Source organism: Eumetopias jubatus, unplaced genomic scaffold (assembly GCF_037043125.1).
Source record: "Eumetopias jubatus isolate StellerSeaLion01/CBP00866 unplaced genomic scaffold, mEumJub1_p1.0 scaffold_10, whole genome shotgun sequence".
In the NCBI taxonomy this organism is placed as follows: domain Eukaryota; kingdom Metazoa; phylum Chordata; class Mammalia; order Carnivora; family Otariidae; genus Eumetopias; species Eumetopias jubatus.
In genome coordinates, this window is record NW_028274816.1 from 59,481,883 (window position 1) to 59,505,342 (window position 23,460).

Genomic DNA, 23,460 nt, shown 5'->3' on the forward strand with positions numbered 1-23,460 from the left:
TATAATCCATTTGATACAACCTTCTTAAGTATACAGAATATTTATAATAGCTGTTTTTAACATCATTTTCTGTTAATTCTGTCACCCATGTCAATTCTGGGTCTCTATTGACTTTTCTTCATGTTTATAGATCCTAATTTCCTGTTTTGCTTTTGCATACCTGGGTAGGTTTTGACTAGATGCCATTGTGATTTTGACACTGTTGATTTTCTTGGTTGATGGATTGCTTTCTATTCTTTAAACACTACTGGGCTTAAAGTTAAACTACTTGGGAAGCAGTTAAACTACTTGGAAACAGTTTGGTTTTATAGTAGCTCTGAGGCACCAAAAGTCACCATTTCATGTGCAAAATGCACTTTTCCCTTAGGACTGAGAATGAGACAAACTGTCCACCCAACATACTAGAGAACCTCACAGTGCAATAAGAAAAATAATAGGCTTAAAGATCAGAAAAGAATACTGTTGCTATTTACAGACAACAGGATTGTGTATAAAGAAAACCCAAGGAAGCCTACAGAAAACTACTAAAACTTATGAATGAATCTACCAAATTCACTTTTATGTTTTGTGAGGAGGGCTCAGAGCAGCCGTTACTCGAGTCAATTTGAGCGACCCCCCCCCCCCACTGAAACACTATTTTTCTGAAGATCCACTTTGATTTTCCAAATGTTGGGAGGAGTTTCCATTCCAACTGGTGGAAACAAATTATTCCCAACCTGTGCAAATTCCAAGGATGGTTCTGCCTGTTCCTTTCCAGTGGTTCTTTCTCCAGCCCAGGGAGCTTCCTTACATATATGTGCTGATCACAACTTCAAATCATGTGGAGGAATGTGCTCATTCTGGGTGCAGCTTTCTCCTCTCCTGTAACCTGCCCCATAAATTTGAGCCACCTTGAATTCTCCAAACCCTGAACTCTGCCTCAGTTTGGAGAGACTGCCAGGATTTGATTGGATTCCCTCTCCCTATGCTACAGAATGGAAACTCTCTCCAGGCTGTAAGCTGGGGAGGTAGTCATAAGGCTCCCTTCATTTGTTTCCTTTCTCTTGAGTTAGCTGTGCTGATCTCCCTACTACCCAATGTCTGAAAACAGGCCATTCATATATTTTGTCTATTTTTTTGTTATTTAGTGAGAGTATATACATTAAACATTTACTGTTAAAGAAAAGAGGTTGTTGGAATTGGCTGTGAAGAATTCTGTTACTTAGGTGCATTATGGAATATGCATTCTATACTCAGAATAGGATATGTTCATTTATACAATTTCAGAATAGATACAAATACATTTGGCAGCATTTGCAGCACATAAAGCTCATGTTCCTTTAGGGCATTTATGAGTTCCAGTGTTCATCATTTGATTTACATATTTCAATAGTATACCATGCTTGTCACATCTAATGACACAGGCGTAAGATTCCCTGACTGTAGGGAAAAAGTTACTGTATTTGGACCATAATTATCAAAGATAATTACTACTCTGTGAACACGCTTCTCTACATTTATTTAAAGGCTAGGTAGGAATTTACTGTAGTATGAATTCTCCGAAATCTAATGTTTTTGTGGTAGACAGAATGGCCTCCCAAAGATGTTCGTGTCCTAATCCCCAGAACCTGTAAATATATTACATTACGTGGCAAAAGGCATTTAAAGTAAAAGATGCAATTAGGTATTTTAGGGCCATATGAATTGTTTCTAGAGTTTCACAGCCTCACAGAGGAGAATTGTGCCTCAAGACAAATCATACCCAGAGCCTCACCCAATACTTGATTTAAAGCTTTTGAGCCGAGAAGATTTAGATGGAATTTTAGACTTTGAGTTGGTACTATAATAGGTTGAGACATTTGGTGGTGCTGAGAGAGAGTGAATGTATTTTCATGTAGTATAGACAAATAATTGGGTGCCAGAGGGTGTTCTGAAGGAAGCAGAATAATGGCCCCCCAAAGATGTCCACATTCTAATCTCCAGGACTTGGGAATATTTCACAGTATAAGGGGGAATCAAGGTAGTAGGTGGAGTTAAGGTTGCTAATTAGCTGATTTTAAGATAGGGAGGTTATCCTGGATTATCTGGGTGGGCCCAATATAGTCACAGAGGTCCTTAAATGTAGGAGAGGGAGGCAGGAGTTCAGTGTCAGAGTGATGGAAGAGTTGACTGGCCACTGCTGGCTTTGAAGGTGGAAGGGGTCTGCAAACCACAAATTCAGGCAACTTCTAGCAGCTGGAAGGACAAAGAAAAACAGCTTCTCCTTGCAGCCTCCAGAAAGAAATGCAGCCCTGTGACCCCCTTGTCTAGCAAGATGCATTTCAGACTTCAGACCTCCAGAGCTATAATACTGTGTTAAGTCACCAAATGTATGGTAATTTGTTACAGCAGCCATAAGAGACTAATAAAGTTGTATCTCCGTATTCATTATATTCATAGGTTTTTGCTACATAATGCAATTCCTAGTGCCCAAGATTTCATTTATTAGAAAAGTCTTTCCCAGATTCCCAAGGTATAAAATTGTGACACATTAGTTTGGCAATAGAATTCCTATTTTAGAATTTCCATCTTTTATTGTGTTCAGGGGTTTCTCCTATGAGTTCTTCCACATTTTACTGAAAATGTTGTCCATATTCAGTGTCTCTAGCGGTATCTTTCTACACTTCTCTGACGTGATGAGGTAGAACTTATCACCGAAAACATCATCACATTCTTTCCTAACGTTCTGGTCCTGTGGGAATTCTTTGATACCAATGGAGATATCACCTCCAGGAAAAGGCTTCCCCACAATAGCTGCATTTCTGCCCAGTGGGATTTCATAGAAATTTAATAAGTCTAAATTCTCACAGACTTATCCTCCACCACCACTGCATCCATAGCATTTATGTGCAAAATGAGCTCTGACATATACTGTGTGGAGGATTCCTGCTGAAGGCTTTTCTGGTATCAGATACATTCTGGTACCAGAGATTTTCTTTCCTACACAATGTCTGTAACATATAAGATATAATTTATTACTGAAGGTGTTGCCACATTCACTGCATTTGCAAGACTTATTCCCTGTGCAAATTCCCTATTATCTACTAAGGCCTGACTTCTTAGAAAAGGCTGTTCCACAAACACTACATTTCTACCCCCGAGGAACTCACTGAGGTTTAACAATGGTTGAGTTCCCAAAGAAGGTATTTCCACAGGAACTGTATTCATCTCGCTTTGCTCTTGTGCAAGTTCAGTGATGTATAAAGAGCTATGACTCCCTGAGGAAGGTTTCTCCACCTTCAGTGAATTTATAGCTTTCTCTCTTGTATGAGTTTTCTTATGTTTAATGAGAACTGACATGTGGGCAAAGGCTTTGCCACATTCACTACATGCATATGGTCTCTCTCCGGTATGAGTTCGCTGATGCTGAATGAGCTTTGACTTGCTCCGGAAGGCTTTTTCGCAGTCACTGCATTCATAAGGTTTCTCTCCCGTATGAATTCTCTGATGCTTGGTCAGGTCCGACTTAAAAAAGAAAGTTCTTCCACATTCACTGCATTTATAAGGCTTCTCTCCTGTGTGAAGTCTCTGATGTGCAATGAGGTATGCCTTCTGGGAGAAGGCTTTCCCACACACACCGCATCCATAGAGTTTTTCTCCTGTGTGAGATCGCTGATGTCTATTGAGCCGGCACTTCCGGCTGAAGGCTTTGCCACATTCACTGCATCCATAGGGTTTCTCTCCTGTATGAGTTCTCTGATGTACCATAAGCTGTGACTTTCTGGAGAAGGCTTTTCCACATTCATTACATTCATGGGGCTTCTCTCCAGTATGAGTTCTCTGGTGTTCAGTGAGCTGAATCTTCCTCATGAATGTTTTCCCACATTCATTGCATCCGTGCGGCTTCTCTCCTCTTTCAGTTCTCTGATGCCTAATGAGTTGTGCCTTCCTGGAGAAGACTTTCCCACACTCACTGCATTCATGTGGCTTCTCTTCTGTGTAAGTTTTTTGATGTTCATTGAGCTGTGATTTAGTGCTTCTGGGTTTAATGGATCCAAGACATTTAAGTCCAGTAAGAGTTGTACCCTCCTGGATGTAGACTGATGATTTCCCGCATCCACTAACCTCATCAGAATCCTCTCCTGCATATCTTCTATTCTGGATAACAAAACCTAAATGTGATTTCAAACTTTTACAATGTGAGCCAAACTTATTGTGTCTTTGTGTTAAAGGAACAAGACTTTTGCATAAATCGAAATTGTTTCCAAGTGCATTACTTTGCTGATATCTTTCCAAAGTTTTACTCTCGTTTTGGTTTTCTGGGTGCCACTGCATATGGTCAATCTCCCATATTTCTTCTAGGAAAAAGAACAATGAAAACATCCATGATAATTTTAGGGGGGAAAATGTAAAAAAAAAAAAAAAAAATTTGCCATGGTTTGGGCTAGCTCTTTATAAGATCCCTAAGAGAAATATACCCTATGCTCTGTGAAAAAAGACAATATTATAAAACAGCAAAGGGAAGAACAGCTACTTTAGAAACAACACTGGATAGCCTACAATGAATAAATATAACTTGGGATTCTTTCCAAATAGGACCTTGCAAAATGGAGACAGAAGTAAAAATAGAACCACACAGTGACTGGAATAGAACAAAACAAGATGGAGGGGATGGATCCATTCATCCAACAAATACTGAACGTGCTGGTGTTTAGGAATATATTACAATATGATATTTGAAGGTTAGAATAATATATTAGAATATTAGAATTAGAATATATCAGTTACACTAAGGCAACTTATTTAATTTTTCTCCATGGAGCTGTCATTCTAGTAACGAGAGAGAGCAAGATGGGGGAAGAGGGGATCAACGAGTAACCAAAGAAATAAAAGAATTACAGATAGTGCAAAATAGTATGTATGAAGGAGATGACAGAGTAGTGGTAGGTTAATCTTAGATAAAATAGTCATCCATGAGACAAGGCAAGTTAAGGTGACATCATAGGATAAGAATGAGCAATGTTATGCAGATAACTTGATGAGGAACATTCCAAGAAGGAACACCCAATGCAAAAACCCAGAGGCAGAAAAATTTAGGCATAATCAAGAAACATAAAAAAAAGGCTGGTGTACCTGGACTATCCTGAGCTTGAGTGAAGTGGAAATAGCTAAGTTTGAAAAGGGTGGAAGAATTGAGAAGATATAGATGATGTAGGAAGACTTTGTTAGAAATTAGGTTTTATGCTAAGAGCAATGGCCATAAGCCACTGAACATTTTTCGGAAGGAATACAACCCATTCTGAATTAGTATTTCCCAAAATACCAATAATCACATAGCTGTTGTATGAAAAATGAACTGGAGAGATTAAGTTGTTGAGAGAATATACACAACAGGATACAGCAGAGTTCAGCAAGAGGTAACAGCAGCATCAGCTGACCACCATGGAGATGGAGAAACGTACAAGAACAAGGACACAGTACAGAGAAAGGAAAGACAATGACAGGAGGAAAAGATACGGCTCACTGTAAGAATGAATGCCGGAGGAAGAAAAGGGAATCATCAAGGATAGCTTCTCAGGATGTGGCTTACGTATCTGTGTAGCTGCTGGTGCCATTTAATAAGGTGAGGAAGATTAGGGAGAGAGGTTTGACATGTGGGGACTCAAGTGCTCCATTTTGAGGGACACATCAGGCTTGAGACAATATATACATTCATGTACAAATATGAAGTATCCGGTTAGATCTATGAGTGTGGAGAAAGTTCTAGACTTCAGATAACATTTTTTTTTAAGTGGGCACGGAGCCCAATGCAGGGCTTGATCTCACAATCCTGAGATCAAGACCTGAGCTGAAATCAAGAGTCAGATGCTTAATCAACTTAATCACCCAGGCGCCCCTTCAGATAACAATTTTAAGTCATCAGTATATAAACAGTACTTATTTTGACTACACAGAATCAGGTGAGATAATGTAGGAAGAATGGACAGAGAAAGGGGGAGGCCCAGAACAAGAATTTCATGGATTCCAAGTCTTAAGAGTTTTGGGAGAGGAATATGCAAAGAGAATTTGAAAATCCCATCCAGAGACATCAAACAAATGCTGATCAAACATAAACAATGTGGGTTTTCATAACAAAGGGCTGGAATCAGAAATTCAGAAAGTAGGACCGACAGCATCTCATCCCAAGATTACTGAGGTAAAATACTCAACAACTGCCTTGTTACTAAACCTTTCCCCTTTCATTCTACCTGCACACCAAAACTAACTTATATAAAACACCAATCACCTATTTAGACTGATACTGTAGTCAACACTTCAATTTTCTACGTAAAAATGATACAACCTCACCCAGTCCAATATACCCAGACACATGTATGTCCATCTAGAATTTAAAAATAGATCCTTAGGGGCACCTGAGTGGCTCAGTCAGTTCAGTGTCCGACTCTTGATTTCACTCAGGTTATGATCTCAGGGTTGTGAGATCAAGCCCCACATCTGGCTTGGTGCTGAGTGTGGAGGCTGCTTAAGACTCTCTTTCTCTCTCCCTCTCCCTCTGCCCCCCACCCTGCTCATGCGTGTGCACATTCTCTCTCTAATAAAAAAAAAAGAAAAGGTCCTTGTGCCATCTGCCCTTGTCCCAGAGAAGAGTACAGTTGTAGTGAACAGTGGAAACATCACCTTCTCCAATGAGTTTAATCATACTATAACTGCGTACTATGATGTTCAATAAAATTTTCTGCAATGATGGGAATGTTCTGTATCTGTATTTCCTATTATGGTACCCACTACCCGCGTGTGGCTACTGAGCACTTGAATGTGGGTGACCAGAGTGACAGAGGAACTGAATCTGTAATTTTACTTAATGTTAATTAAACTTAGGTAGCCACATGTGGCCAGAGGCCAATACAATGGACAGCACAGATACAGGTCATCTGTATCCATATAAACCATATCCATATTTGTCATTATAATCTACTTGATATATTCATCCCCAAATTTTCTTTCAGCTAATGCCACATTCTTCCTTAATCTCTGTTCCTACATCGTCTGTCACCCACCAATTAAGAGATTCATTCCCCATCCAGGATCAAAACATCGACCTGTCTTATCTTCCATTTATCCTAGAACTCCAAGCTGTAACTCCCTATGTTTCAATGCTACTCCCTAGCTATCAAGCAAGACTCAAGCAAGCTATCAAGCAAGACTATCTACAAATAGCACAAAAAATTAAAACAGAACCAAATTCACACTTTCTAAGCCAATTATTAATATAAAGTCCACAATAATCAGCCATTTCCTTTCATATAGTCTCCTATAGGCCAAGGTACTAAGAATCTCCCACATTGCTTTCCTCAACTCTACCTCTAAAATCTTTTTACTAACCCACATCATTTTGACTTGAAATTCAACTATCTTTCTTGCAGAAATTACTTTATCATTCTTCCAAAAATCACTTTAATTCTTTCTGTAACACTTTACCAAAGCTCAATTTTCTCTAATTTTGCAAAAACAGCCCCTGTCTATGCCTCATAATCAAATCCTAAAAATTTTAATGGGACTTTGACACTTGGAAGGTATTCTGTCCTTCATTAGATCCAACTCTTTTAGAGTGCAGTAGGGTGGCAGTTCTTCAACTACACGGATCAAAGCACAGCTGGCCTGGTTAAGTTTTTCCAAGCTCATATGCTCAGGGCACTCCCCATATCTAGTAGATTAGAAACCAAATCTCCAAAGACAAAGCCTGTGGTTTGAAAAAGTTCCCATGTAGTTTACACACATCCCTGATTTAAAAACAAAATTTAAAAAGAAAACAAAACAAAATAAGACCACTTTCAAGATGTGAGTAACAAACAGAAGCAAATGATGCTGTCCGTGAATAATTATGTAGTCTACATGCAGTAAGGAAGACTAACATAGAGGCCTTTTCTCTATATGGAAAAAGAAGCCTCATACCCACCATAAAACAATACAATAAAACGTGTGATCATGACTGAGTCAGTGCAGTGTAGACACAAAATACAGAAAAATTAGAAAAGAGGGAGTTCCAAGTGTGCACTGGAACTTGTGGAGATAAGAAGAGATCAAGGTGAAGGAAGGCGGTAACTGGCCGTAAAAATGCAACACAATCAAATGCACAGATGCCAGTCCTCAGCTTACTGGACATTATATGACCTGCAGCTTTCAATAAAATATATCACTTCCTCCTCTTTGGAATAAGTTTGTCACTTGTTTCTGGGACATTTTCTGACTCTCCTACCATAGCCCCCATACTTCTCACTCTATCCAGCTGGGTTCTTATCTTCTCAACCTCTAAATGTATGTGGACCTCTTGTTTTTTTAACCAGTTCTCACTCCTCCTGTTTTCTCATCAAGTTCCACCACTTTAATGCCCCCTGCCCACAGAGGAATGCAGCCATACCATTAAAAGGGACTCACTGAACCTCTGAAGACAGCCAATGTGTGTAGCAACAGGTGCAATGCAAGACTAAATGATCACAGCCTACTCCGACGTGGGAATTGAGAGTGTGCAATTCCCTAAGGCCTTCTCAAAACGATAAAATCTAATAGAAATAGCAGAGACTGTCAGAAATAATACAGAAAATTCAAGGCAACTCACAGGTAACTAAGCACCTAATGTGTACAGCAGCACAGCAAAACCTAAGTAAAATGCACTAGGAGTAAAAGGATTCACCAGGAGGAAAAATGATCTCAGGTTGCAACACAAAAGCTGAAGGAAAGAGGACTTCCCAGGATAATTATCCTCGGTGCTGGCAAAATATTGAATTAGAGGTCTGATCAGGCCACAGAAGGGGAGATGTCAACCTGGGAATAACTGTCAGAGTACAGAGAGCTTAACTCTTCAAATATATCTGAATAAACTCTATGACGGTGAAGACATTATCTGGGGGAAAGGAGGACCTCTGCTTTTGCATACAGGAAGGGGGACATCAAAGGGCAGCTGCCCTGGTGGCTGGCAACATACGGGATTACACTGCGGATTAGACGTTAGTAGAAAAGGTCAATTTGGGACTCTCCAGCAGAGAACAGAGAGCTTAGGCCTTGAGAATGAATGAAACTTTTAATATGAGAATCAAGCAGAAGATTAAAAAAAGAAAGAAAAACCCACAAAAACCCAGAACCTGGAAGTTGGGGAAGCAAAGGTTGAATAGATTGAGGTGCCCTAAGCGAAAAGGTACGTGTAGTTTTTTTTTGTTTTTGTTTTTTTTTTAAGATTTTATTTATTTATTTGACAGAGAGACACAGCGAGAGAGGGAACACAGCAGGGGGAGTGGGAGAAGGAGAAGCAGGCCCCCCGCGGAGCAGGGAGCCCGATGCGGGGCTCAATCCCAGAACCCTGAGATCATGACCCGAGCCGAAGGCAGACACCTAACAACTGAGCCACCCAGGCACCCCGATACGTGTAGGTTTTATATGACCTCAGGTGAGGTGGGTTGTCAGGGATTTCAGCCCTTTTGAAAGGGGCAAGGATGTGCAGAAGACGAGAACTGTGCCAAGTGCAAAGCCATCTGTATGGGAGCAAGTCGGTGAGGAACAGGAGGTGGGAACACTGCAGAAAAGGAAAGGTAGGGGCGCCTGGGTGGCTCAGTCGTTAAGCGTCTGCCTTTGGCTCAGGTCATGATCCCAGGATCTGGGATCGAGACCCGCACTGGGCTCCCTGCTTCTCCCTCTCACACTTCCTCTGCTTGTGTTCCCTCTCTCACTGTCTCTCTCTGTCAAATAAATAAATAAAATCTTTAAAAAAAAAAAAAAAGGAAAGGTAGAAGACAGGCACAAGCTGGGCAGGAGGGAACCAGGTAAGCAATCTGGATCCTACATGAGCCAAGACTGTAATCAGATCTAGAAATGAGGAAAAAAAGGAAGACCTCAACCTTTAATAGCAGGCAAAGAACAGCCCGAATAAAGAAGAACGATACAGAAAGGAGTTGCTCAGATTTTTGTGTCGCCAACTGATATAAGAAAAGTTCTCCAGGGGCGCCTGGGTGGCTCAGTTGGTTGAGCGTCTGCCTTCGGCTCGGGTCATGATCCCGGGGTCCTGGGATCGAGTCCCGCATCAGGTTCCCTGCTCAGTGGGGACCGTGCTAGTCCCTCTGCCTGCCGCTCGCCCTGCTTGTGAGCACTCTCTTTCTCTCTCTGACAAATAAATAAAATAAAATCATTAAAAAAAAAAAAGTTCTCCACACAACACTTCCAAAGTGTTAACCTTTCACTGGCCCACTGGAGTTTTAGTGTCCTTTCTCCCCATTTTCTTGGTTTTCACTCACTCACCTTGACAGGTTTGACTCTGAGCTGCTCCCTCTACCATCCATGGTGGTTCTCCTTGCTCCAACTGGAAGACTGAATCTGGTTTGCTAGCTTGATAACCTGTAAAATGGGAAATCATTGAAAACTTGACACCAAGTATTTAAGCTTGGGGAATCTACGAAAACTGGAGAAAGTTTGTACATCATTTATACTTCAGTAAAGCAAAATCCTTTTTTTTTTAATATATATATATTTTTTATTTATTTGTCAGAGAGAGAAGGAAAGAGCACAAACAGGGGGAGTGGCAGCCACAGGGAGAAGCAGGAGCCTGATACAGGACTTGATCCCAGGACCCTGGGATCATGACCTGAGCTGAAGGTAGACACCTAACCGACTGAGCCACCCAGGCATCCCAGTAAAGCAAAATCCTTTTCCTGGGGAAGGGAGAGCATATACACTCTAGTGCCAAAGAGGAGAATAAAAGTCTGTTCTCTACAATGTGTTAGTCCAAACCAGGAGATATTTCAGGGACACTACCGATTTTATTGAATGAGAAAGAAAAGGCAACAGATAATGCTGTCCTCACCCACTGACACCAGGTTCCTATAGTTCTCCAACATCACGTCCCGGTACAGGTCCTTCTGAGATGGAGCCAGTAACTGCCATTCCTCCCACGAGAAGCCCACAGCCACATCCTCAAATGATAATGATGCCTGTAACAACAGAGGCCGATGCAATCTAAGGTGGAACAGATGATGCAGAAAAGAGGGACAGGAAGACGTTCTAATCGTTTTCCCTTGATAAGTTATGCACACTGTGGGTTATTTCACATACCACAGGACCATGTGTCTTAGTCCACTCAGGTTCCTATAACAAAACACCAGACTACATAGCTTATAAAAGCAGAAATTTATTTCTCACAGTTGTGGAAGCTGGGACGTCCCAGATCAAGGGGCCAGCATGATTGCGTTCTGGTGAGGGCCCACTTCCTGGTCCAAAGGCCCCACCTCCTAATACATCATCTTTGGGGGTTAAGATTCTAACATATGAATTTTGTGGGGACACAAACATTCAGACAACACCACCATGGAATTCTACTAGTTAGTTCTTCTTAGCCTAAAAGAGTACTAAAGTAATATTTGAAAAAAAAAGTACTTGCAGAAACAAAACAATGTGGAGGAAGAATGTTCATTATTTGTTTATAACAGTGAAAAACTGGGGCGCCTGGGTGGCTCAGTTGGTTAAGCGTCTGCCTTCGGCTCAGGTCATGATCCCAGGGTCCTGGGATCAAGCCCCGCGTCGGGCTCCCTGCTCAGTGGGGAGCCTGCTTCTCCCTCTCTCTCTGCCTGCTGCACTCTACCTACTTGTGTTCTCTCTGTCAAATAAATAAATAAAATCTTAAAAAAAAATAGTAACAGTGAAAAACTATCCATATCTACACATCCATCAAAAACAGACAAGGGGGTGCCTGGGTGACTCAGTTGGTTAAGTGTCCGACTCTTGATTTCAGCTCAGGTCATGATCTCAGGGTCGTGAGATTGAGCCCTGAGTTGGGCTCCGCACTGGGCATGGATCCTGCTTAAGATTCTCTCTCCCTCTGCCTCTGCCCCTACCCACTGCTTGTGTACATGAGCGCACGAGCTCTCTCTCTCTAAAAAATAAAATGGAAAACCTTAAAAAAAAAAAAAAGCAGTGGCGCCTGGGTGGCTCAGTCGTTAAGCATCTGCCTTCCGCTCAGGTCATGATCCCAGGGTTCTCGGATCGAGCCCCGCATCGGGCTCCCTGCTCCGCGGGAAACCTGCTTCTCCCTCTCCCACTCCTGCTTGTGTCCCCTCTCTCGCTGTGTCTCTCTCTGTCAAATAAATAAATAAAATCTTTAAAAAAAAAAAAAAGCAGCTGAGGATATACTGCAGTACCTCCATGCTATAATATACTATGCAAACGTTAAAATCAATTTGGTAGTGGGGCACCTGGCCGGCTTAGTCGGTAGAGCATGACTCTTGATCTCGCAGTTATAAATTCAAGCCCCACGTTATGTATAGAGATGACTTAAAAATAAAATCTTAAAAAAAAAAACAATTTGGTAGATGTAAACCTATTAATGCCAATGATCTTCAAGGTACTCTCTTAAATAAAAAAAAAATCAAGTCCCCAAGTTGTATATATAATATGATCCCAGACACACGAAAAAATCTTAATATATACAATTATATATGTATAAGTATATATACTGATGCATATAAAAATGTGTATAAATATATTCTACCACATGTCAATTATACAAAGAGATTGACTGGAGACCCAAACTATTAACATCTGTTACCTCTTGGGCTGGAGGTTGGGCAGGAAGAGGTGAAAGGGGATATTCTCTTTTGGTGTAAATACTTCTTTTTGTTTCAATCTTTTACATGCAAATGTAGCCACGCATCATTTAAGTAATTAATAATACAAAGAGCAGACCAGGAATAATTGACTCTGTCTCCATTCTCTGAACCTGCGGTTGAAAAGGTGTAAAGGGAGCATTGCCACTATCTGTACTCCAAGCTGTTATCAAAGAGTGGAACTTCCAGCTGTCTTCTGCCAAATGGCAGAATTCTTCTTCATGGAGGACCACTCAAAGGTCAAGCAGCCCATTCATTCTATTAAATAATTTAGGCTTTATTCCGGGCTCAAGTGTTGGACTGCCAGAAGATTCTACTGTCCAGGTGCACTGCTTTTGAAGAATTTTGTCCAATCAAGTTCTGCTTTGGCATTATCCCCTTAGCTTACTCTGAAGAACACAATGAGAAAAAGCCAAAGGAAACATCTTATGCCTTTATTACATGACTGATATTGAGGACACTGTCTACCACAAAATCTCTGTGAAGAGCTAGGAAAAGAAATTTCTTAAGCACTAAGAGCAATGAAATTACTTTCCCTGAAGAACTGGTTTGCTTTCTCCTCACAGACACTACAAATCATGAAACTTATTTCATGTTTTTCTTGTTATTACAGCTGCCAAGAAATGAGACACAAATTCAAAGCTAAGCCAGCCCATAAGATCTTACACAGTCATTTACCTCGGTTCCATCCTTAAGGGCTTTGTATGAATCTTATGACCCATATATCTTGCTTCCTAACTTGCCCAGATTTTAATATGGCCTAAACTTATTTTCTGACAGATCCTGATTTTTATCAACATATACTGTTTCATTTTATCAGACTGTTTTATTTTTTAACTTTTTAAAAAGATTTTATTTATTTGACAGAGAGAGAGAGTACAAGCAAGGGGAGAAGCAGGCAGAGGGAGAAGCAGGCTCCCCACTGAGCAAGGAGTCTTACACGGGGCTCTATCCCAGGACTCTGGGATCATGACCCGAGCTGAATGCAGATGCTTAATAGACTGAGCCACCCAGACACCCCCAGACTGGGTTTTAGAAGCTTCCACAAATCCACTGGGAAACAAAGGACAAAAATAGGTAAAATAAGCCTTACCCGGGCCTTGGTCATGTTCTCCTATTCTGAAGAAAGGGCTAGCAACTGCAGGATATGCTGTCTTCTGTCTGCCCCTGGCCTGCCTGGAAGTTATGGTCAGATATCTCAGGTCAGGCTGCTGCCAGAAATGATGATCTCCTAAGCCTGGGACCTCCTCCTTCTTCCAGTACTGATAATGTCTTATTCCTGTAGACTAGAACCTGTGGATTCAAGAGCAAATTCAACCGTAAGAGGATATGTACCTGGGACCCCAGCTTTCTCTTGCCATGCAGACTTACTCTAACAAAAGGCTCCAACATTCCCTCTGTCTCTTTAACACCAGGAATGCTTTAACATCATGGGGCCGTGCTCCGTAAGAAGACATGGGATGGGCAAGAGGAATGCCCCCCCCCCTTTTTTGGGCAAAGTTAGACTAGAATGGATGTGAAAGAGATAGGGAAAAAACCCAGCTCATGATCTTGTCTGTAGCCAAGTTCTTACACAAATCAATTTTAGGAAAGATAATGGATACAAGTGGTGGCTCTGGAAACTGCCTTAAAACCAACTGTGCCCACACATTCCTAAAATTTCTGTTTATTGCACTGGAGCAATTATCCTATTCGAAGACCAAGGGACTATAAAAATCATGAGCATCGTCTTATTTAATCCTCAATACTACTCTATAAGGTAAGCATGATCTCCATTTTAAATATAAGTAAGCTGAGGCTTGATCAGGTGAAGTGTGCTGTCCATGTTAACATCCTCCCTAAGTAGCAATGTGGGACTCTGACTCCACATCTGCCTCTCTCCATTATGGCATATTCCTTTTCCAATGGCCTCACAATACAATTTTTTTTTCTTTCTCATGCACTTTGATAATTTTACTCCCTGGGGCGCCTGGGTGGCTCAGTCGATTAAGTGTCCGACTCTTGATTTCAGCTCAGGTCATGATCTCAGGGTCCTGGGATTGAGCCCAGCATCGTTGGGCATCCTGCTCAGCGGGGAGTCTGCTTTTCTCTCTCTCTGCTCCTCCTCCCGCTTGTGTTCTCGCTCTCAAATAAATAAACCAAATCTTAAAAAAAAAAAAAGAACTTTACTCCCTAGCACATCATACCACGGAGTGGCCATACGGTCATAGTTGCAAAAACAGAACCCCTGGAACCAGTTCTTGTAATATTTACTATGCACACCCAGCCAGCTCCTCCCACACAAGCCAGAATGCAAAGGCAGAGCAATCCTTGCCTCAGCAGCCGCAGGTCAGAGATCAGTCTCCCCAAGGGCCAAGCCCTGGAGTCATGCTAGAAACTCACACTCTGAGGACACCAATACCATGAAGTCAATTTGAATTTTGCTTCACCCTGCAAGGCAGCAAATTATTCTCAAATACTCTCTTGCTCTCTTGAACCCTCCATACCCAGAGAGCTCATCTCTGACCCATTCTCTGGCCAACTGGTAAACACAGTAAACAAGGATACCTACCACCCCCATGTCTAATCCTGACAATGCTTGATCCCAGTCTTGGCCCTTCAGTCTAGTCTACTTGCAGTGCCAGCCTAAAAAGAATGGTATACAACTCAAATGTAGAACTCCACATGGGCAGGAGAGAGGTAGGAAGAGGGGGTTAGACATGAATGAGTTTACAACTGAGACCTCCAGGATTGGAGATCAAGGACTCAACCATTTCCCAGAAGCTGCTTGGCAGACTTTCCCTCACACTTAACAGAGCAGAGCTGCATCAAATGTCCATGCCTGGAACATAGCAATGAAACTGAAAATGGCAATGGAACTACCCTGATTGGTAGGACTAATCTGCATCTCCTACTGAACTAAGGTTAAGGTCAAGTTCCTAGATGGATGGCTGTCTAAATAAAATAGGGATTTTCTTAATAAAAGGGGCATGGATGTCAGGATGGCAGTCAACAGTAGCCAATAAAATAAATTAATAGGTTAGAAGAGATAAACCTAAATTGATACTGAAAAAGTAGCTCATAAAACTCAGTATTCCTTTTGTTACAAACCTATTATAGCCTAGGAACGGAGTGGCTACTTCCTTAGACATTATGGTACAATGGGAAACAGATAATTGGTTTTTGTGTCAGGTTTCTGGCACACAGCTCCTAAAATCCTTGGAGTGACAAGAGTAGCTTTGATATGCCAATGAGATTATTGGTGGCTGGGGGTTCACAGATAGCTTCAGGATAGGGGGTGGTCCCCAGAAAGACCAAGGCATGATTAGAGGGTTGGAACTTTCAGCCTCACCCCCTGGGAAGTGGAGAGAGGCTGGAGACTGAGTTTAATCATCAGTGGGCTATATAATCGTGCCTATATAATCAACAAAATCTCCTAAATTACATGGTTTGGAGAGCTTCTGAGTTGAACACTCAGGTGGTGCCAAGAGGGTGGTGTACCCCAACTCCATATGGACAGAAGTTCCTGTGCTCAGGACCCTTCTGGATCTCACTCTATGTACCTCTTCATCTGGCTGTTCATTTGTATCTCTTGTAATAAACTGGTGATAGTAAGTAAAGTATCTTCCTGAGTTCTGTGAGCTGTTCTAGCAAATTACTGACCTTGGGGGGCGTGTAGAAACCCCTGATTTATTTTTTTAAAAGATTTATTTATTTGAGAGAGAGAACAGGGGGAGGGGCAAAGGAAGAGGAAGAGAGAGATCTCAAGCAGACTCCCAGCTGGGAGTCTATATTCATGTCTAAATTCCCTCCACTGATTGCAGAGCCCAATACCGGGTGATCTCACAACCCTGAGATCATGACCTGAGCCAAAATCAAGAGTCAGACACCCAACCGACTGAGCCACCCAGGTGACCCTGAAACCCCTGATTTACAGCCAGCTAGTTAGAAGTACAAGGGGCAACCTGGGAATAGTGACATGTATCTGAAGTGTGGTCAACCTTGTGAAACTGAGCCCTTAATCTGTGGGATCTGCATGAATTCCCGGTAGTTAGCATCAAAACTGAGTTGAATTTTAGGACACCCAGTTGTTGTCCAGGGAGTTGGGAGAATTGGCTGGTGTGGGAACAAACTCCCACACATGTGATGTCAATAGTGTTGGGAGAAAAAAACAGCTTACTGATAAAACAAGAACAAAATAAAATCCTACAAATCTCTTGTAAAAGGATACATCAAGTGTAACACCATTTGCATAAACTTCTTAAATGTACACAGAAATAGAATATATAGTTTGGAGATAACACACTTAAAGTCCAAAAATTATTATAATGTAAAATTTCAAGTTAGAGGTTACTTCTAGGGATGAAGAGGAAGGAATGGAGTTGGGACTTGTAGTTGACATGTTAGTTGGAAGTCACACTGTCTTTCTTTCCAAAAGACAAGAGGAAAAAAGGAAAAACATCTAAAGCAAAACAAAAGCAAAGCAAAGCAAATAAAATCACTTTACACGCCCAGTGGAGAGCCAGTGAGATGCTGGAAGCACTCTTATGAAGCATGGAAAGGCGTAAGTACCACCATTCTCATTCATCACTGGTCTTACCATGTCGTTAGAGAGAAGAATCAAATAGCAGTGATCAATATGAAAGAAAAGAAAATAAATTAACAACATTTGCACAGTATTACTGTAGACCCAGAAAACTCAAGTAATTGAAATGGACAAGACTCAAAAATAAGAGTTAGTCATGATGAACATAGTAATGTACAAAACTCCTCAAATCACTAAGTTGCACAACTGAAACTAATGTAACATTGTGTGTTAACTGTACTGAAAAAATTTAGTCAGTGGTTGAAACTGACATGAAAATGACACATGAAAAATGATAACATTCCTTTACATATATAAATACTATTTGTTGGGATTATTATTATTTTTGGTATAATTGACATATATTAGTTTCAGGTGTACAACATAACAATTCAGTATCTGTATACATTATGAAATGGTCACCGTAATAAGTCTAGTTAACATTCGTCACCAGTTATAACATTTCAAATATGCAATATGATATTATTATAGTCACCATTCTGTACATTACATCCCTATGACTTATTTGTTCTATAACTGGAAGTTTATGTCTTTTGACCCGTTTCACCCATTTCACCTACCCCCAAACCTCAGCCTCTAGTACCACCAAACTGTTCACTATATCTATGAACTCGGTTTTTTCATTTTGTTTCATTTTTTAAGATTCCCTATATATAAGTGAGATCATTCAGTATTTGTCTTTCTCTGATTTCACTTGGTATAATGCCGTCAAGGTCCATCCATGTTGCTGCAAATGGCAAAGTTTCCTTCTTTCTTATGGCTGAATAATATTCCATTGTGTGTGTATAAACAAGTGAGCCACCCAAGTGCCCCTCCAATATATTTATTTCTAATACATGTCTAAATTCCCTCCACTGATTGCTTTAGTTGAATTAAACAAAAGTTGAGATGTAGGATTATTAAAATGCAATTCAAAACATTTCCACTAATTTTTTCTGAATCATGGATTATTTAGACATGTATGGTATGCTTACCAAAAATGGGAGATTTTCTAGTTATCATTTTGATATTGCTTTGTAAGTTTAATTCCACTGTAGCCAGAGAAAGTATTCTGTATGATTTCAATCCTTTGAAATTTGTTTAGGCTGGCTTTATGGCCCACCATATGCTAAATTTTTTTTCCATATGCTAAATTTTTATAACTGTTCTACGTGCATTTGAGAAAAATCATTGCGGGGAGTGTTTTACACTGGTCAAGTTTGTTAATTATGTTATTCTAATTGTTAGGGGTTGGCAGTATAGTGGGTTGGTGACCTGTTTTTGTAAATAATGTTTTCCTGGAACACAGCCATACCCATTTGTTTATGTATTCTCTGGGCTACTTTCATCTTACAATGGCAGAGTTCAGCAGGTGCAGGACTATCTGGCCTGCAGAGCCTAAAATATTTACTCTCTTATTGCTCTTTACAGAAACTTTGCTGACCGCTGTTAAACTATAGCCTTCTAGCTTTTCTTCTCCTTGTTCTCTGTTACTGAGTGACGTATGCTAAGAACCTCCCATTATGACTGGGCATTTGTCATTTCTCCTTGTATCTAGCATATCCTACAATTCAGGAATTCTACTAAGTATATCATGCATCAAAATGCATGTACAAAAATGTTCGTATCAGCATTATTTGTAATAGACACAAGCCAGTAACAACCAAAATGTGTATTAATAGTGGAATGCATAAATAAATTGGGGTATAATCACACCAAAGAATACAACAATGAAAAAAATGAACTATTGCTATATGCAAAAAATTAGATGAATTTCACAAAATATTGAGCAAAAGAAACCAGATACAAAAGGACTGTACCCTATGATTCCATTTGTATAAAGTTGTGTTTTTTTTTTTAAGATTTTATTTATTTGAGAGAGACAGAGAGCAAGCACAAGCAGGGGGAGCAGCAGAAGGAGAGGAAGAAGCAGGCAGGGAGCCCAACAATGCTGGGCTCAATCCCACGACCCTGAGATCATGACCTAGGCTGAAATCAAGAGTGGGATGCTTAACCAACTTAAGCCACCCAGGTGCCCCTCCATCTGTATAAAGTTAACAGCCAGGCAAATCTGATGTTTTTAGGATAATAATTACCTCTGGAGAGAAGGGAGGAGATTAGGATGAGATGGGGCTCCTAGAGTGCTACAATATCCTGTTTTTTCATTTTTAGTGTTATACTTGAAAAATACTCTTAAAGTACAGACCAGTTTCACTTATAAATGTAGGAACAAAAATTTCTTAATTTTATTATGAAAAAGTTCAAGCCAAAGAAGAAGAAACAGTATAATAAAACCCTATGTACAAAGAAAGAGGAGGGGCACCTGGGTGGCTCAGTCGGTTAAGCATCCAACTCCTGATTTCGGCTCAGGTCATGATCTCAGGGTCATGGGACTGAGCCCCACATCAGGCTCCTTACTGTGGAGCCTGTTTGAGATTCTCTCTCACTCTGTCTCTGCCCACGTGTGGAGAGGAGAGGAGAGGAGAGGAGAGGAGAGGAGAGAAAAGAAAGAGAAGTATAATCACACTCCTCATATTCATTATGTGCCTTCAATAATTATCAGCTCACACCTAATTTTGTATTATCTACATCACCACTCATCTCCCTTCACCACAGGATTATTCTGAAGCAAATCCAAGATATCTTTTTATTTCTAGATGCAAAAATATTAAATAAAATATTAGCAAATGGAACCCAGCCACATATTTAAAGAACAAATCACTATGGACAAGTATGGTTTCTTCCAGGAATATAAGACACTGGGAAATCTAGTAATCTATAAATCAAATATTAAATAAAGAGAGAGAAGAAAAATATAAATGAAAGTAATTTTAAAGTTATTTGAGGGGCTGCATTGTACAGCATGGTGATTACTGTTAAGACTGTATTATATAACTGAAACCTAAGAGAGTAGATCTTAAATGTTTTCACCACATAAAAGAAATGGTAATTATGTGACAGGATGCAGGTGTTAGCAAACCTACGGTAGTAATTATTTTCAATATATAAGTGTATTATATCAACACATTGTACACCTTAAATTTACAGAATGTTATACATCAATTATATCTCAATAAAGCCGGGGGGGGGGAAATCTTTGAGAAAGAGGAATAAAAACTTGATAAACCATAGTTACCATTTATTCCAACTATACTAGGTGCCAGGCACTACACTTTGTACTTAAAGAATATTTGCTAATTTAATCTTCATAACAACTCTATGTAGTAGGAATTATGACAGCTTTCTTCACCAATAAAGAAATTCAGACATTAACCTACCCAAGTCAGAGGCAGAAGCAGGTTCTTCTTACTCCACAGTTCATACACTTGCCACCTGGCCAAAATTATTTGCAGATAACAAAAATACTCAACTAGAAAATATAAAAGAATCAATGTATAAGCTAGTGGCAGTAACATTAGTAGACTAAGAGGACAAAATAAGTATATCTGTTAAAATTTTTGCTTTTGCGCATTATATAAAATTAGAAGAAACAAAAAGTGGGGTCATACTGAAAAAACCCACACCATTTACGATTACAACAGTATAAACTATTTAGGAATAAACATAAACAGGTATGTCTAAAACACGTGTGGAAATTCACCACCACAGGTAGTCAAGTTAACAAAATACTTGTGTTAAAGGAAATCCATCACGTGTTCCTTGAAAGTGATGTACCTATACCCCCATCAGTTTTACCCAAATTAAAGCACCTGCGCAACAGAACATACCTGCAATAGTTTAAAAAAAAAGAAAAGAAAGATGAAAACTTCCAAAGAGTTAGTAACAGGATATCAGATTCAAAATGTGTAAAATTATACCAGTACCTACACAACTGATCCCAACATCAAAACTGAAATACACTAAAATTTAACAAGAGTCATTTTCTGGACTATTAGGAGTTTGAGCATGTCATTACATGGGTCGGAAATAAAAATGAAAACATATTTTGTGCAAGAATATACAGTAAACAGGGCGCCTGGGTGGCTCAGTTGGTTAAGCGACTGCCTTCGGCTCAGGTCATGATCCCGGAGTCCCGGGATGGAGTCCCGCATCGGGCTCCCTGCTCAGCGGGGGGGTCTGCTTCTCCCTCTGACCCTACCCCCTCTTGTGCCCGCTCTCTCTCTTCTCGCAAATAAAAATAAATAAATAAATATCTAAAAAAAAAAAAAAGAATATACAGTAAACACGGGCGCAAGAGGCCAGAAACCCCAGCTTTAAAAGTAAGGATGCGATAAGCATCAACAACGGAACTCCCCAAACGCTGTCCCCAACAGCGACACGACTCCTGCTTCCCCCAACCAGACGCCCCATACCGCTACTCTCCCCAAGTTCTCGTTCCAACACGGAAGCTCACAAGCTCCCCCTCCACAGGGAACGCCCAAGTGATCCTTCAACACAAGCCCCCAGCGAGATTTCCCATTCGCTTCCCCCAACGCCTACTCCCCACGCGCTCCAGGACGAGACAAAAACACCCCAAAACCCAAGGCGCTCTCCCTGGCCCCCCAACACTCCCAGAACCGACAACGACCTGGCGATAACCTCGATCTTCACCGCTGGAGACCTCCCCAAGCACTTTGCCTCAGTGTCTACCGCCCCCGAGTCCCACCTCAACGACTGACAGGCCCGCAGAAGCGCCGAGGATGGCGGCCGACGAGGGCCAACGTGCGTTGTTCCAGAGACCCGGAATCTGGCGCGAGGCTCGGCCTCTGTGACGTCATATTGCAGCGCCGGCTCCAGGCTGTTTGCCAGGAGCTGCGGTTTCCCCACTTACTGCCCTGCGGGGGGCGTCCTCTCTCTGCGCCTTTCGCGGGACGGCACTAGACGGTGAGAAGCTATCGCAAACGCTTTATTTCACTTTATTTCCAGGCCACTTTAGCCATTGGGCCCCGAATTTGTAAGTCACCAGGGGCGGTGCATATACAGCTTAGCGTCTCAGGAACTCGGGCCGGCCGAGATGGTCTGGTTTAAGGAGCTTTCACTTAAAGACTAGGGAGAAGCTAAGTGGGCGCGGCCCGCGTAGAAGTTCACCGGAAGGGAGCTCGAGCCGAGCCTGAGCAACAGTTGGAGGGGAACAGGCTAGTATCCTGGGAATGCTGGCTGGAGGGGGCTTTGTGGAGAAAGCGGCATTTGCGGCCAGGCTAGGTTTTAGAGAACCGCTGAAAGCGGCGTTGGTCAGAGAGTGGGCAAACAGGATTATAAAGCTCTTGGTATGATTCGTGTGGATGGAAACGGGGCACAAGGCTGATGGGGGTCAACAAGTGGCGGAGCTAATAGGGAAGCGTGGCTCTCCCGCGGTGGGAGGAGTCAAAGACGCGGCAAGCTTTTCTTTCCCTAAAGATGAAAGATACCTTGAATCAAAAGCACTGAGGGGCCCCTGGCTGGCTCAGTCACTTGATCTTGGGGTGGTTGGGGGGTAGATTGCACTTAAGATTTTTTTTTTAAATCTTAAAAAACAAAAAAACAAAACTCTGAGTAAAGGAAGTGGTTCTGTTCAGTTTTGCAGCCCAACTGAGCTCCCAGTGCGGGACTCACTCCCCACAGTTACACAACAAGGCTTAGAGGGCCTTCCAGTTAAAGGGATTATTCATTCATTCATCCGGATGTTTATAAAATGCCTACTATGTGGCAAATACTGTTCTGCATGCTAGGGTAACAAAAGCTATAAATGCAGGCAAAAATACCCTTGGTGGAGCTTACTGGAATGCAGGATGTAAAATTGCTGGTTTGGATTGCGAGTGTTTATGATTCCCACCTACAATATGACCTACAATGCTTGGCAGCCGGACATAACCAAAGATAAGTAACCAAAGATGATGATATTTAAGTCTTAAGATCTAATGGAATTTGCTTTGCTAGGTTTTGACTTTTGAGGGACCCATACCCCTTTCTTCCTCCTAATTTCTCTCTCATGGAATGGGAATGTCTATCCTACATCTGTCCTACCACTGTATTTTGGAAGTGAGTAACTTCTCTAATTTTACAGGTTCATAGCTGGAGAGAAATTTTGCCTCTGGGTAAATTCCACCTGAAGTCTTACCCATATATGATTTAGATGAGACTTGGACTATATAGACTTTAGAGTTGATGCTGGGATAAGTTAAGACCTTGAGGGTTGTTGGAATGGAATGTATTTTTCATGCATAAAGGTCATGAATTTGGGGGGTTAGGAGTGGAATATTATGGACTGAATGTTTGTGTCCCCTCAGATTCACATGTAGAACACCCTAACATCCAGCTGTATTTGGAGGTGGGACCTCTAAGGAAGTAATTAAAGTTAAATGAGGTCCTAAGGGT

General features: G+C 41.2%; 1 protein-coding gene across 4 annotated transcripts; it reads right to left on the bottom strand.

The window, feature by feature from the left end:
* Window positions 1–1,270: 1,270 nt before the first annotated feature.
* Window positions 1,271–21,858, bottom strand: ZNF577 (zinc finger protein 577). Of its 4 annotated transcripts, none has more exons than XM_028091395.2 (6): window positions 21,773–21,858; window positions 20,445–20,536; window positions 13,696–13,895; window positions 10,808–10,934; window positions 10,246–10,341; window positions 1,272–4,316 (listed from the first exon to the last, which is right to left on the bottom strand). In XM_028091395.2, exons 3-6 carry the CDS (start codon window positions 13,708–13,710, stop codon window positions 2,959–2,961), a joined length of 1,596 nt encoding a protein of 531 aa, XP_027947196.1. In that variant the 5' UTR covers window positions 13,711–13,895; window positions 20,445–20,536; window positions 21,773–21,858; the 3' UTR covers window positions 1,272–2,958. The 4 variants fall into 4 exon arrangements, with proteins under 4 accessions (XP_087883934.1, XP_027947196.1, XP_087883932.1 ...); XM_088027806.1 differs by having other exon boundaries at window positions 13,696–14,746; XM_088027807.1 differs by lacking the exon at window positions 21,773–21,858 and adding an exon at window positions 21,695–21,747.
* Between the last annotated feature and the right edge of the window lie 1,602 nt (window positions 21,859–23,460).

Bases quoted from the DNA above. Each gene is read 5' to 3' on its own strand.
- ZNF577 (XM_028091395.2), bottom strand. The intron at 10,342-10,807 runs GTGAGGACAGCA...CCCATTTTACAG, and splicing joins TAGGAACCTGGTGTCAGTGG to GTTATCAAGCTAGCAAACCA. The intron at 4,317-10,245 runs GTGAGTGAGTGA...TCTTTTTCCTAG, and splicing joins TCAGAGTCAAACCTGTCAAG to AAGAAATATGGGAGATTGAC.